This window comes from Chionomys nivalis, chromosome 8, assembly GCF_950005125.1.
Source record: "Chionomys nivalis chromosome 8, mChiNiv1.1, whole genome shotgun sequence".
NCBI classification, from domain to species: Eukaryota; Metazoa; Chordata; class Mammalia; order Rodentia; family Cricetidae; genus Chionomys; species Chionomys nivalis.
Genome location: NC_080093.1, coordinates 46,264,249 through 46,277,535, shown reverse-complemented (window position 1 = coordinate 46,277,535; position 13,287 = coordinate 46,264,249). Strand labels below are relative to the sequence as shown.

Genomic DNA, 13,287 nt, shown 5'->3' with positions numbered 1-13,287 from the left:
GGCAGGTGGGCCTATGTGCTCACCAGCGGTGCCACACGGAAGTGGTATGTGAATTCACGGAAGGACAGGATGGTTACTGGCCACCGATGAGAGGTGCCCTAGAGAGAGAAGGGAGAGAAAGGGCAGGGCAGCCTTGTCCTAACCAGCTTTCCTCCCACCATGGCCATCACAGCCCAGGGGGAGCCCATTCCTCTTAGACAGCAGGGGCAGCCACCCTCCTAGCCTGCCTTCCCTAGCCCTGGCCTCCCTTTATGTAGCTCCTGTCTTGTAGCTCCTGGTGCTCTACACTTGTGCTTGTGCGGGTCTCTCATTAACCCTGCCCACACCTGCAGCTCACAGACAGGAAACAGTCCCTTGCCTCCTTCAAGATGCACACGTGGCAGAGCTGGGTTCAGCCCCAGGCTTTGTGATTATCTCACGTATGGTGCGGGGAGGGGGCGGGCAGCAGCCACGAACAGATTACCTGTCTTACCTGAGGCTTTGACTTGGCCTCTATTGAGTGAGTTTAGGCCAGAGTCCCACTGCTGAAAGTGACTCACTGGCTGTCCCTCTACCCTTAAGTGTCCCTCTCTGTAAGGCCCGGGATCTCCTCCCTTGGGATCCTCATCTACTCCCTCCTCAGCTCACGGTATTTAATGTATGTCTTCTCTCCCTCCCTGGAGAGCGGGTTCATAGAAGCACAGGGGAGGAGATGAGAGGGGCCTTAACAAAGACTTGTTGAATAAACACAAGTGAGCAAAACTCGCCATGAGCTGGGCTGCAGCAGGACCTCAAGGCAGCCTTCCACCCTGAGCCCAGAGCTCGTCTAACCTCAGTCAGTCATTGCCCTGCTCTGAGCATGGGGCTACAGACTGCATACTTGCCTCCCCGGGAGTCGGGTGGGGAGCTCAGCTCTGCCTACAGTGGGCACTACATGCTCATCCCAGATCAGTCCCTAGAAACACTCTCCTCCCCTGGCCACTGTCCTAGGAGATGGAGATCCCCAACAGAGAACGGAGGAATGAAGACAGACATGCACGCCCCTCCTGCAATCACAGGATCCCAGCTGCAGTTGTTCCCGGAGACACACCCTTGCCCTCTGCTTCCCATCACTTGGTGATCACTATCCAGGGAAGAGGAAGGTCTGCGACCTGGCCAGTCCCCAGCTTCCCACCTTCCCCTACCTGGGTGTCCTGGTGGGGATGGAGTCTCTGCAAAAAGCCCCCCTCCTCACAGGGCTCCTCCTTTGATGTCAGACTGCACAATACCACAGACACAGGGATGGAGGAACTAGGGAATAAGTGGGTTAGTGGAATGGGGTTCCCATCTGAGTAGCCCAGGCCCATCCAAGACAAGCCGTATCTTCACAGAGCCTGAGAACCACGCAGAGCAGTCCACGGCTTGGGACGGAGGAAACCTCTCCCACCATCCCATTTAGTCCCAGAGAGGCAGGATCTTACAGCCACGTAACCCTGGCAACAGTGCCCCTCTGCAGCCCTTCCCCAAGCAGCCGGGCACACACACACCCGCCCCCTCCCAACACCAGCACTCACTTCATCTGTAGGGTCAGGCTGAGGTGCAGTGGGGTGCTGCTGCTGACAGGGATATGGTAGGTGAAGTTTCCAAGCCTAAAGGGACAAAGACGGTACCTCAGCCAGGCCACTTTGCCAGTCTCCCTCTCCTTCCGTACTGAAGCCCTCAAATCCTAGAAAGGGGCTGCCCGAACTTGTGGGAAAAGTTCCTCCCTGAAGGGCCAAGGTCTGAGCATCCGAACTGATTGGATTCATGGCCCCCGAGGGGCTCCCTTTGGGGTGACAGGAGGGAGCCCAGCCTACCTGCAGGCATCCTCTGGCACACAGTACTGGGAAGTGATAGGCATGGAATTCTCCAGCAGCTGGATGGAGGTCAGGGATGGCACTGGGTCTGTCAGAAGAGAGGCCATTGGGCCACGGTGAGGAGGGGAGGAGGGAGAATGCAAGTGGCAGCACACTGGGACTTTCACTCACACTGACAGTGTGAGCCGGAATTCTTTCCAGACCCTCACAGCAGGCTTATACCACATCCTTTTCCCAGCTGCCCTAGAACCAGCTAGTTCCCATGAGCCTTCATGGAACTAAGATATCCAGAAGCCGGTAGCGGTCTTTCTCCCGGACCAGCCATGTACAGGAACCCATTCTCAGGCCTCTGCTCCATACTCTTCCCAGCCCTGGGCTCAGTGGTGGTCACCCTGGCAGCCAGAAACCAGTCATGGAAGGGCAGAAGAGTAGTCCACACAACGGGGACCAGGTAGTATGTCACCCTCATTGAGCAAACCCATTAATGTGCAGTGGGGAGCTGAGGCTGTGCGTTCATTTGACTATCTCAGTTTGCTGTTGCCTTGTCCTTTACCCCATACATGGGAAGCTATGGTCACTGGCCTCTGAACCTTTGCTTAACCTGGTACATTCAGTTCTTTAAGGTATAAACCCAAGGTCTCCAGCAGCACCCACAATACCATGATGTCACCTGATACAGACAAAATGGCTTTTCTCTTAGGCAAACCCCAGATGTCTTTCAAAGATGGCTCAGTGTCACCTCCCCTAGGGAAGCCTTCTCTGGTTGCTGCCCTCCTTGGTCATCAGGCAGAGTCATGTGTGTCTCAAGCACCCACGAAGCTGAGGTGAGCTTCCCACCCTTGGGGTTGCCCCACCACTTTGAACATCTGTCTCTGCACAGACCACAGTGTCTAGATTTCTGTTTGCTAAGCCACAAAGTTCAAGTGAGAAGCCCATATCTCAGTGTAGAGACCCCGGTTAAGGCTAGCGGGAGCCCAGAGAATACACACAAGTCAGCCTGAAAGAACACTTGGGTGCAAAAAGGAGTTCTGTCTTGGTTAAAACCAAAGATTTGAGGTTGAGGTCCTAGTACCTCACCCTCTTCACCCTGGCACAGAGACAAAATAAACATAATCTGGAATTCGGCACAGTGGAGACAGATTTTAGCTGGACTACTGGTGGGTGATTAGGTGTCCCCTCACCTAAGTCTCCAGTTCCTCCTCTGAACCATGGCAACAGTGCCTTCTTCCTAAGGTCTCTATTAGCTGGAACTTCATCAAATAGGCTAGGCTGGCTGTCCAGTGAGGTCCAGGGATCTGCCTGTCTCTGCCTTCATCTTGCCATCACTGGGATTACAGGTATGTGGCATCACACCTGTACACTCTAAGGATCAAACTCTGGTCTTGCTGTCAAAGCAAGGGCTTTGCCTACTGAGTTCTCTCCCCATCCAAGTTGTGAGGATTAAATGACACGACCTACATGAGGCTTCTGGCCCCATCAGTAATGTCTGCTGACTGACAGTTCTGTGCCCAGGCAGCCTTGTGGCTCAGCCGGCTATGAAGTGTTGAAAGTAGCAAGTACCTATCTGGTCCTGGGTCTGAGCGAGTTGGGCAGGGCTTGGGGTGGGTTGAGGGGCCCCTCTGCGGGCGCGACTGTGGAGACCGAGGCTGGGACTGTTCTTGGTCTTGCTCTGCCCCCCAGGAAAGGGGACCACAGGACTGGCTAGAGGTTCCAGGCTCTTGGGGTGCTTGGAATAGCTGATGCCATTCGCTGAAATGCCCCAGGATTTGGCTCTGATGTTGGTGGCTGGCAGCGGGGCCATCTGGCTGGGGCCTGTAGACAGAAGCAAGGATAAGCTGAGAAAAGGGGAACCAGCTGCCTCCTGTCCTGAGCTTCTGTGAACCCTCTTGTGTTTTCTGGTTCCCATGGGGGTTACCCCCCAAACCTTCAATCCAGGAATCCCTCCCACCTCCCCTCTGGATACAAATAATACCAAACATCCCTGCCAAACCTGGTCCGGCCCCTAAAATATCCATACCTGAGTGGCTGGGCCTGGGGCTGAGCCTGGGGCTTGGAGCAGGGGTAGCAGAGGGGTCAGCACTAGGATCTGTAGCAGGACTGGAGGTGGGAGTGGAGCAGCAGACGATGGGGCAGGGCTGGCTGGAGCACAGGTCCAAAGTAAGGAGATCTGGACCTGAGGCTGAACTGGTAACTGAGGAAACCAGAAGCTGATGAGCTGGAGGAGGACATTGAAGCCCCCCACACAGCCACCTGCCCCACCCCATCCCCCAGACACACACCCAGCAGCAAAGAGGGCTGTGTGCCCGGCATTCCAGTGGTCACAGAGGACTGTCGGAGCTGTGTGGTCCCGAGGCTCTGGCTGGACCTGCTAAGGAATAGTGGGGTGAGCTCAGAGACACTGGGAGAGCCTTGAGGTGGGGTTGAGGGGCTGGGAGTCCCAGAAAAGCAGGGATGGGCAGGAGGTGGTAGAGAGGGAATATATGAAGCAGAAGCAGGAAGAAGGGTAGCAGGAGCCAGAGGAGGGAGGGGTGCTCGGTCAGACACATACCATGGGCACATGGCCTCACTCCCCCCAGGATGCTGGGGCCGGAGCAGGGCCAGGAGACAGGAAGTGGACACGGCAAGAGAGCTAAGAAACAACAGAGAGACCAGGAGGGAGATGGACATGGGAGGAGAGAGAAAAGACACAGTCAGAGGTAGCCCCAGGAGCTGGGGCAAGGCAGTGACAGACAGAGCCCAAGGTCCTGCTCTGGCCTTCCCTCCCAGCACTCCCTCTTCCTACAAGTGTCTTCCAGAAGACACAAGGTGGCCTTCCTGAAGGAATACTGACTAGGCCCGATGGGGACTGTAGAAAGCACCCACTGTACAGGAGACCTCCCCTCCCACCCCAACAGGCTCTGGCAGGCTATAAGCCTAAGGTTGAACCCCATTAGAGGGAGATGCTTCTGACCTAGGTCACTCTCCATTAGCAGAAGCCCGATCCCTAGGGACATACCCATCAGCATCCACCAGGTCCTCTTCGGAGCGCAGGCTCAGCACATACAGTGTGGACATAGACACCACGCTGGGAGCCACAGAAAAGGGTCATTGTCTGAATGCAAGCCACCACCCAACATTGTCTCTCTATGGCACACTGTGGTCTTCCCAGGTGATGTCTGCACACAGGCCTTCCTAGACCCTGGAGGAGGAGACAGGCTAGGCAGCCCACCTTCCCTGACCTCAGTCTATGATCCTCCTCAACTCCAGGGCCTGCACCCAGGCACATCCGACCCACTGGGTAGGTAGCTCTGCTCTCTAAGCCAGCCTCCCCAGTCCCTAAGGGACAAGTCACCTGAAAGCCATGACCACCACCAGAGCAATGATAGTTCCCTGCAGGAAGCGCTGGCTGATGCAGGCCTGGTCTGGGACCACTGGTGATGACTGGGGACCAAGAGGAAAGAACACAGCAGAAGATGGTGGACTTAGGAACTTACTTCCTTGCCCAGTCTCCCCAACCCCATTCTTCATGGCCAGAGGGAGAGGAAGCAGAAAAGGACTGGAAGGGCTACAAGGTCAAGAGCAGAGGGGTTAGAAGTGGAGTTGATGAGGCTGGAGTGGTGTAAGCTGGAAAGGAGAGGCCATGGAGATGGGAAAGTCCTGGCCCTTTGAGCCTCCCAACCCTGCACAGCCTCACCTTACTGGCCACCTTAGGGGGCCTCTTCTTGTGGGGGACACTGCCTGCCCGGCTAAACTGGCTCCCTGCATGGCTGCAGTAAGAGGACAATGGTCAGGATGTTTTCCAGAAAGAGGTCTCTCCTGCCTGCCCAAGCCCCACCCAGCACCCCCACCTGAAAGCGCCAGAGCTGCCTGTTGACTTGAGGCTGTCAAGGCGCCGCAGTTTGGCCAGCTTGTGGCTCCAGCGCTCCAGCTCATCAATGCGAGTCTCCAGGTTGTCTGTCAGCTTGCATAACTCCTTCACAGCCCCCACATTCTCCATGAAGATTCGCTCCTGCCCCGGGGCAACAACAGCATTGAGGGCACCATCGGCCCAAGAAGTCCCCAAGCTGCAGGCTGGATGGGGGCAGGAACAGAATCCCCACTCTCCACAGCCCACAGAGGCCCTAGAAATATCCCTGCCTGGAGGAGGCCTCTGCTCCATCCAAGCCCTGGTTCCCGCAGCATGTCCACTGCCCCTGTCTAGGCTAGGCTAAACAACCTTGCCTCTCTCAAATCAGAGCTCCAACCCTTGGACCTACTCCCTCAGGTAGGTAAAACGAGCCATGTGTCTTTCTCTAAGAACATGTACACAAGGTTCATGTCACTAAGTGCAAGTGTTACCTTCATAATAAACCACACCTCTGAGCCTCGAGACAGGAGATGACACATTGTGTTACCCTATTTTAATTGATGGGGGTCGGGGGGGCGAAACCTCAGTGGAATTCATCTTGCCCTCTGTCAGACAGCCTCCCGTGGTTAACTTGCCCCTCCATCTTGAACACTGGCCCCTTCCTGAGTGGTGGGCAGGGACTCTGGAGGTACTAGGAGGAAAACTCTTCCTTCCTCCCTCTGCCAGTCAGTGCCCGTCACTGGCCAGCCCCTCCGTCCCGTCTCAGCACTTCCTCCAGTCCCCATAACTGACCTTGTTCACCACCAGGAAGTTCTCTATGGTTTTCCCATTGGCAAAGACTACGTCTCCTGTGTCCTTCACAGCCTCAGGCAAGATCTCCTTCACTTCCTGTGCGATGACACCTGGGGACAAGCCAAGGGTGTGTGGCTGGGGGTCCCGCCCGTAGCTGCTCAGAGCTTTCCGGAGAAGTATCTGAGATTGAGTTTCGAGGAGCCCTGGAGCAGGGGCTCCGTCAGTCAACTGTTCACAGTCTAGAAGTTCCCAGGCTCAAGATGTGGGATTTGTGGATTAGGTAGGATCCTAGCGGCATTTTAGGGAAAGGAGGTGGGGTTCTCAGAGGATGCAGAATCTCTGAATGCTGTTTGACAAAGATCTCAGGCCAGGTGGTGACTCCTAGGATGATGAGTCCAAGGGCAAGGATCCAAAGACCCGGGAGGCATGATATTCCAGTAGCAGAGGGGTCAAGATTTCAGAGTGCGGAACACCAAAGGTCAATGCAGGGGTTCCTGGGAACAGGTTCCGAGAGACAGGACAGACTGACTAGAGCTTGGGGACACAGGTACGTCTCTACCTGTCTCTGGTGAAGTGGCCTCGATGCCCGCACTGGCAGCGAACTCGGGCTTGTATCTGTAGTGCACAAGCCTCATGCGAGAGATCCTCTTCAGTTGCTCAGTGGTGTCCACCTGCCAGGGGACAGAGCCGACCCTGAACCCTCGTCCCCTCCTGCTGCCATCCAGAGCAGGCCTCAGGTCAGCCGCCCCACCCCTACCCTGGCATCCTGGTCCTCCCCACTGGTCCTTCTCATCACCCACAGCACCACCCCTCACCTTTGAACTTGTCCCTACCTCCTGCACATGCTCCTTGGCCCGCAAGTCGGAAGGGTGCATAAGAGATCCCATGACCTTGACATTGCCATGCACAACCAGTGCCTCATCAGGCCGGTCTGTGTTGATGCCAACGCGGCCATGGTGGAAGACGGTGTCTGGCAGCTGTGCCCGTTGCCACAGAACATCACTGTCACTCTCAAACTGGCCTGGATTAGAGGCCTATGGCAAGTTGGGTCTGGATCAGTCTTGGAGTTAGGGGAACTTCAGGGCCCTGAGAAAAGGGGAACCCCCAGGAACACCCTTCGTAGTCAAGTCTCCTTGCCGCCCCCCATGTCCAATCAACCACCCAGTTCATTGTGACAATATTGTCACTTGTGGGACCCAAGAGACTACTAGGTGTGATCCACCTTCGCGCTTTACAGGGAAGAAGGCCCCGAGGCCTAGATAGGGTGACAAAGCCCAAGATCACACAGCCAGTGCCCAACAAGAGCTGCACGTCAACCCAACCCCATCCCATAGTATTTTCCTGATGCTATTTCTTCCAGCCCTGGGGGAGATGACTCTCACCCGCACAATAATGCGCTCTGAGATCTGGGCTGCCAGTGTGTAGTTCTGGTTCTGCGCATGTGCCTGGAGGGCCACCACCAGCATGAAATACCTGGGATACACAGGGGACTCAGTAACACTCAGCAATGCCCCAAACCATCCTCCCTGGGCCAGATGCCTGGATACACAGCCCCACTCCGTCATCCTCCCCCATCACCCCACACTCCGGGAGGTAGCGTTATCACAGTATCCCACAGTGGAGAAACATGAGCCTCCACTAGGGGGCAAAATTCCTCTCTGGGCCCACCGCTAAGGAGCCCCAGAACTGTTTCTGAACTCAAAAGCCAATCTTGTAAGCCGGAGTCATAAATCTGCCAAATATTTTTAACCTCAAGTTCCTCCTCTGGGAAACAGGCCATTGTGGACCTGCGCCTGGCATGCTCCACGGAGGCCCCTTTTTGACCCTGCTCCTCGGAAGGGAGGGGCTCCAGTGGCCAGGTTGGCTTGCTCACCTCTGGTCGGGGTTGGGCTTGCCCTTCTTTCTCATGTTGTTGGCAGTGGTCTCACTGAAATGGAGCCGCCCCACGGTCACCTTTGTGACCTGCTCAGGGGGAAGACTGACCCTGCAGAGGATGGGCAGAGAGCTCAGGGGACAGAAAAAGGCTGCGAGGAGCCGTGCTGCAGTGCAGCCACGCAACCACAGGCAAACACACAACCGCAGGCAAAGTGTCTGCCTGTCTCTCTAGCCAGTTATAAGATGGGCCCTTCCAGGCTCCACCCCCACAGGGCTGGATACTCACGTGACAGGGTTGAAGGGCCTCTTGCTTCTGTCTGACTGAGACTGCTCAATGTTGATAGACTGGTTCAGGGCCTCCAGCTGGAGAGCAAGGGGACCAGGGCACCTCAGGACAAGGTTCGCCACCTGGTCTTTTCCTCCTTCACTCTCTCACTCTGGCCGGGGGCAGAATCCTGTCTTCACCTCACTTTCTCATAAACTCGGGGCCCTCCACATCCACACCCCACACTCCCAAGTCATTTCAACAACCAACATAGCTTTCACGTCGGCTCACAGTTCATTACTTCCCCTACTTCTGGATGGTGATGAATGGTCACCTCCAGGATGGCAACCCATCACCATGTGCCATCCGACTCCTGAACGTCTCCATGCATGCCCACGTGGTTTCCAGTTAGCCTTATGACCCATATCTACACACTCTTCTCCTCTGCAGCCAGCCCCTACACACACACACACACACACACACACAGAGCACACCCCAGCCACTCTCACATACCCACAGCCTCTCATCTCTTTAGAAACAGTGGCTGAGCCATGCCAATCAGCCAGGCCCACCTTGTGACAGAATCAGACACACCTTGTCCTGTCCCCAGGGAGCACATGGCTTCAATGGCTATGCTATAGAACCCCTCAGTCACAAAAGGCCTCAGGGCAGGTTTCCCTGAGGGGCATCAGAATGGAATCTGCCAAAAGCAATGGGAAAGAGAGCTGGGATGGGATTCTAGGAAGGCAAAGGTGGGACACAGCACACACAGGGGTGGATTTCTAAAGCCCTGTGGGCACAGCTTAGAAGACAGTGGGAAGATACTGAAGTCTTGGGAAAGAAGGGGTGTACGGCAATCACATGTCATGGGGATTGAGGGCAGAGTAGATGCTGATTGGGTATTAAGATATGGGATGGGGGTGACTCAGGTCAAGGGGGGGGCAAAGGGAGGAGGCAAGGGCTACTCCAGAACCGTATAAAACAAGCTGAGGATAAGAGGGTCCCTAGGATATATAGCTTGAGGAGCCAGGATCCTGAGGTGGAGCACAGAACAGGGACAAGTGATGTGTGGTTTGGTTCTGAGAGCTGAGGCACCAGTGAGAGGGCCAGAAGATGGGTCTTGGCTTGGAGATAAAGACTTGGGGTGTGGAGTGGGGAAGGAAGCAAGGCATAAGGAAGACAGTGAAGTCCGTGCAGCCCCACATCTAGGTGGCTGGTACTAGGAGGTGGAGGGGTGGGGCAGCGGTGGGGTATAGCCGTGGGGTGTTTCCTCATCGCTTGCATCTTGGAGCTTCCTGGCCTTCCTGTTCTCCCTTCCTAGGCGAACCCCAAACCTGCCTTCACTCCATGCAGCTTCAGATAGAAGCAGTCCAGCGGCTTGAGGCCTTCCGGCGTCTTCACATACTTGGGCTCTCCCAGCATGCCGATGTACACGGTCACCTGGAAGTGGTTCTTCTTCTGGCACACAAAGGCATCATCACCCACCGAAAAGTTAAAGCCCTTGTCAGCGTCCACACGATAGGTGAGCATAGGCCTAGAGGTGAGAGGGGGGAGGGAGGGAGACCCATCAGTAGTTCCCCAAGCTAAATATGGAGTATTGCTTCCTCCTGCAGGCTCATAATCCAATGCCATTACTTAGTCTATATCCTCCAAGATCCTTCAAACCACCAAGAGGTTAGCCCCATTCTAGCCTGGAGACTAAGCCCCCAAGAGAAGCTGCACAGGTTTTTGTTACATGCCTGGGGCCACCCACTGTCCCATGCTGGGATGAAGGAAGCAAGCCAAGGCCCACCGGAAGTGAGGGGACTCTAGAGGAAGGCCTTGGCCACCCTTCAGCACACTTAACCATTTCCCACACGTTGCCTGAAGCCCCCTCCCATCTTGTGGGAGATGGGATGAGAGGGGCTGCATCTGCAGAGTCTCACTGTGCCTGACAGCTGGTTGCCATGGAAACGGTGGAACCAGGAGCCAGCTCTGCCTTGGGCCCACCCTGCCCCACCCTGGCCCACCCCCTCTCTCAAGGCCCCCAGTGCCCTCATTCTGACTCCCACAACTGCCCCAGAAAGAGAGAGTACTTCTGGTTCCTGAACTCCCCCTCAGAAACAACTGAAGCTTGCCATCTGTCGCCTGGACAGTGTCTGGAGTCTTTAGGGCACCTCCAGGGCAGTAACGAGAACACTTGTTGACTTAGGACTTGACTCACCCTTCCCGGAGTTACCACGCATTAGAGGTAACCTGCTGGACACCTACAGAAAGCTGGACAAGGAGAATGCCTTTCCATTCATGAGCGAGTTCCAAGTGAAGGCCTGGTCTCATCTTTTCTTCCCTTACAGGGTTCACCCATCTGTCTGGCCTAAGCGACTACCTTAGAAAGTACCTGGGCCACACTGGGGACCTCTGTGGCTAGCTCTCTGGCCTTGGGGCCTAGATGTGGAGGTAGCAAAGTGCCCAAGGGGTATGGAAGTGTGAATAGAGAGACTTCTCTCCAGGCCATAGGGACCGGATTCCATGAATGCCACCTAGCTCACTTCAGCAGCCATCACAACTGGGCATCCCACCCTGCCCAGCCCTGGAAGGTACAGGACAGAAACTGCCCAGCTCAGGGCACCCACTCCAGGAAGCCTCTTAGCCACCGTTCTGATGAGAGGGCCCCAGTCATCTGGCTCCTGTTTGGCTAAGTCCGAAGTACACCAAGGGGGCGTCACCCTCTGACGTACCCATTGGCCTTTTAGGGGAGGAAGGAGGGTGGTCCTCACTGGGCTCTCGGCCTGGGCCTGATAAGCTAGATCCTCGTGGTGTTGAGGAAGAAACAGGACCGCCCCGGGCAGCCGCACCCCTAGTCTCCCCTTACCCTTCCTCCCTCCACTGGAAGGGGCTGCTGTAAGGGCCAGGTTTATGCTAAGTTTAAGGCTACCTTCCTGGAATGTAGGAAGAGACCCTAGAGGAGGGACCAGAAGACGTGTGCCCGCCCACTTCTTCCTGACTTGGCTCCCAAGGCCCCTCCCTGGTCGATACCACTACCTTGGGAGAGACCTGGGCTGGGCCTAATTCTTCCCTGAGCTTGTTGGCTCTTCCGTCACATGTGGTTCTTTTATACCCAGAGCACTCTCAGGTCCTGACTTAGGACCTCAATGGGGTGCTAAGCTGTCCCAAGACAAGGTGGCTAGGTGGCACAGGTCACTCACAGCTCCTTGTAGTTGGCATCATACAGGGTCGCCCACTTGTTCTGCTGATGCGGCTGCCACTTGATGGATTGGTAGTTGGGGTCCAGGTAGGAGCCACTGAGGCTATCACTGTCCTGCAGGAGGCCTGGAGGGAGGGATACCAGGTTAGACCTAAGCCCAGGGCTACCACTCCCCAACATCAATAGCCTGCCTGTCAGTCACCTACCTGGGGAGGGGGCACTTGGTGGATGCCAAGGTGGAGTCTGGACTCGGGCAATGCTGAGGGGCAAGGAGCCGGTGCCAGGTGAGAGGGGGCCCTGGGGAGGCCATGGAGGGGATGGAGCTCTGGCAGGGTGTGGGGGCAGGGCTGTCACAGTCCCAGGTTCCTGCTTGATCATTCCGTTCAGCATCTGGCCATTGAGGGTGTTGGGGGGTGATTCAGAGTGCTTCCTCTTCTTGGAGGGATGTGGAGGGAGCCTGGGGAACAGAGGTGACTGGCATGGGGGCTGGCTCTCTCCCCCTGAGCCTTCTCCTGTGCAGTGCCCACCCCTCTGCTCTGGGCACCATTTCAGCAGGCAATACCCAGCCAGGAAGACACTTCCTACAGGAAGCCCTCAGGCGCCATCCCAGTACTCGCCTGTCACTCAGTGTTCCCATTCTCTGCCTTTGCTACAATCTTACCCCTACCCCTGTGGAACCCAGGAGGGCAGGGGTCTGAGCCTCCGCAGCGCATCTGCGTCACACAGAGCATCCTACACACATGGCCACTCTCAGAAACCTGAGGGTTTCAGTAAGTGGGCAGAAAGGCACTGGGGTCTGGATTAAGAATTCAGTTTCAGTTTCAAGTCTTGGCTCTGCCTTTTCCTAGTCCATGGCCTGGGGAAGACTATGTTCTTTTCTTAGAGCCTCAGTTTACCCCTCTGTGAATGGTGTAGCTGTCACCAATCAGCTATGGCTGTAGGCCCTCCAAGCATGGGTCCTGTAGGGCGTCTGTGTTTCCCCAGGGCCACCCTGCCTAGCCTGCTGTTGATGCCCTGACTCCCATCCCACCTTCCTGCCGTGGAGGCTCTACCCAAGCCTTACTCAGCTCCGTGCTGCTGCAGCAGCTGGTGTAGCACCTGAGTCTGCTGGGGATGGTGGAGTTCGGGGGGCACCAGACCCGGCCCCATGGCAGCATAGGGGGGTACAGGGGGCTCAGCCTTCATGTAGAGGTCCCGCTGAATGACAGGGTAGTGAGGTGGGGGTGGCGGGGGTGGGGGTGGGCCTGGCAAGTGGGCTGGAGGTGGGGGCGGGTGCTCCAGTCGGGAAGGAACTCCCACGTGGCACAGAGTCTCCGGGGTTATGGTGCGCAGAAGATGGGGGTCTGGGGAAGAGATGGGGGACAGGAGTCAGAAACCCACCTCACCCATTCTCCCTAGGCACTGTCTCTTGCTTCCGTGCCCTCCTGAGCCATGCCAGAGGCTGGGTGGGGAGACTGGAAAGCCAGCTAGAGAGCTTGAGCAGGGAAGTCAGACTGGGCAAGGGTGGCTCCCCATCCTAACCATCTCTCTC

At 56.3% G+C, this 13,287-nt stretch overlaps 1 protein-coding gene across 8 annotated transcripts in view; it reads right to left on the bottom strand.

Moving 5' to 3' along the window:
- Myrf (myelin regulatory factor) overlaps positions 1-13,287 on the bottom strand; it is a 32,279-nt gene that overhangs the window by 2,290 nt on the left and 16,702 nt on the right. For 4 of the 8 annotated variants that reach the window (XM_057778031.1, XM_057778036.1, XM_057778033.1 and 1 more), the window contains 22 exons: positions 12,820-13,099; positions 11,963-12,213; positions 11,758-11,881; positions 9,911-10,106; positions 8,594-8,670; positions 8,306-8,416; positions 7,815-7,905; positions 7,266-7,466; positions 6,992-7,103; positions 6,433-6,542; positions 5,642-5,802; positions 5,488-5,560; positions 5,146-5,234; positions 4,810-4,878; positions 4,363-4,443; positions 4,094-4,182; positions 3,832-4,005; positions 3,375-3,626; positions 1,815-1,902; positions 1,533-1,607; positions 1,164-1,269; positions 24-98 (listed from right to left, as the gene is read on the bottom strand). In XM_057778031.1, coding sequence (XP_057634014.1) covers positions 24-98; positions 1,164-1,269; positions 1,533-1,607; positions 1,815-1,902; positions 3,375-3,626; positions 3,832-4,005; positions 4,094-4,182; positions 4,363-4,443; positions 4,810-4,878; positions 5,146-5,234; positions 5,488-5,560; positions 5,642-5,802; positions 6,433-6,542; positions 6,992-7,103; positions 7,266-7,466; positions 7,815-7,905; positions 8,306-8,416; positions 8,594-8,670; positions 9,911-10,106; positions 11,758-11,881; positions 11,963-12,213; positions 12,820-13,099 — 2,885 coding nt within the window. The remainder of the gene's footprint in view (positions 1-23; positions 99-1,163; positions 1,270-1,532; positions 1,608-1,814; positions 1,903-3,374; positions 3,627-3,831; positions 4,006-4,093; positions 4,183-4,362; positions 4,444-4,809; positions 4,879-5,145; positions 5,235-5,487; positions 5,561-5,641; positions 5,803-6,432; positions 6,543-6,991; positions 7,104-7,265; positions 7,467-7,814; positions 7,906-8,305; positions 8,417-8,593; positions 8,671-9,910; positions 10,107-11,757; positions 11,882-11,962; positions 12,214-12,819; positions 13,100-13,287) is intronic. The other 4 variants (XM_057778034.1, XM_057778037.1, XM_057778032.1 and 1 more) reach the window with 3 other exon arrangements.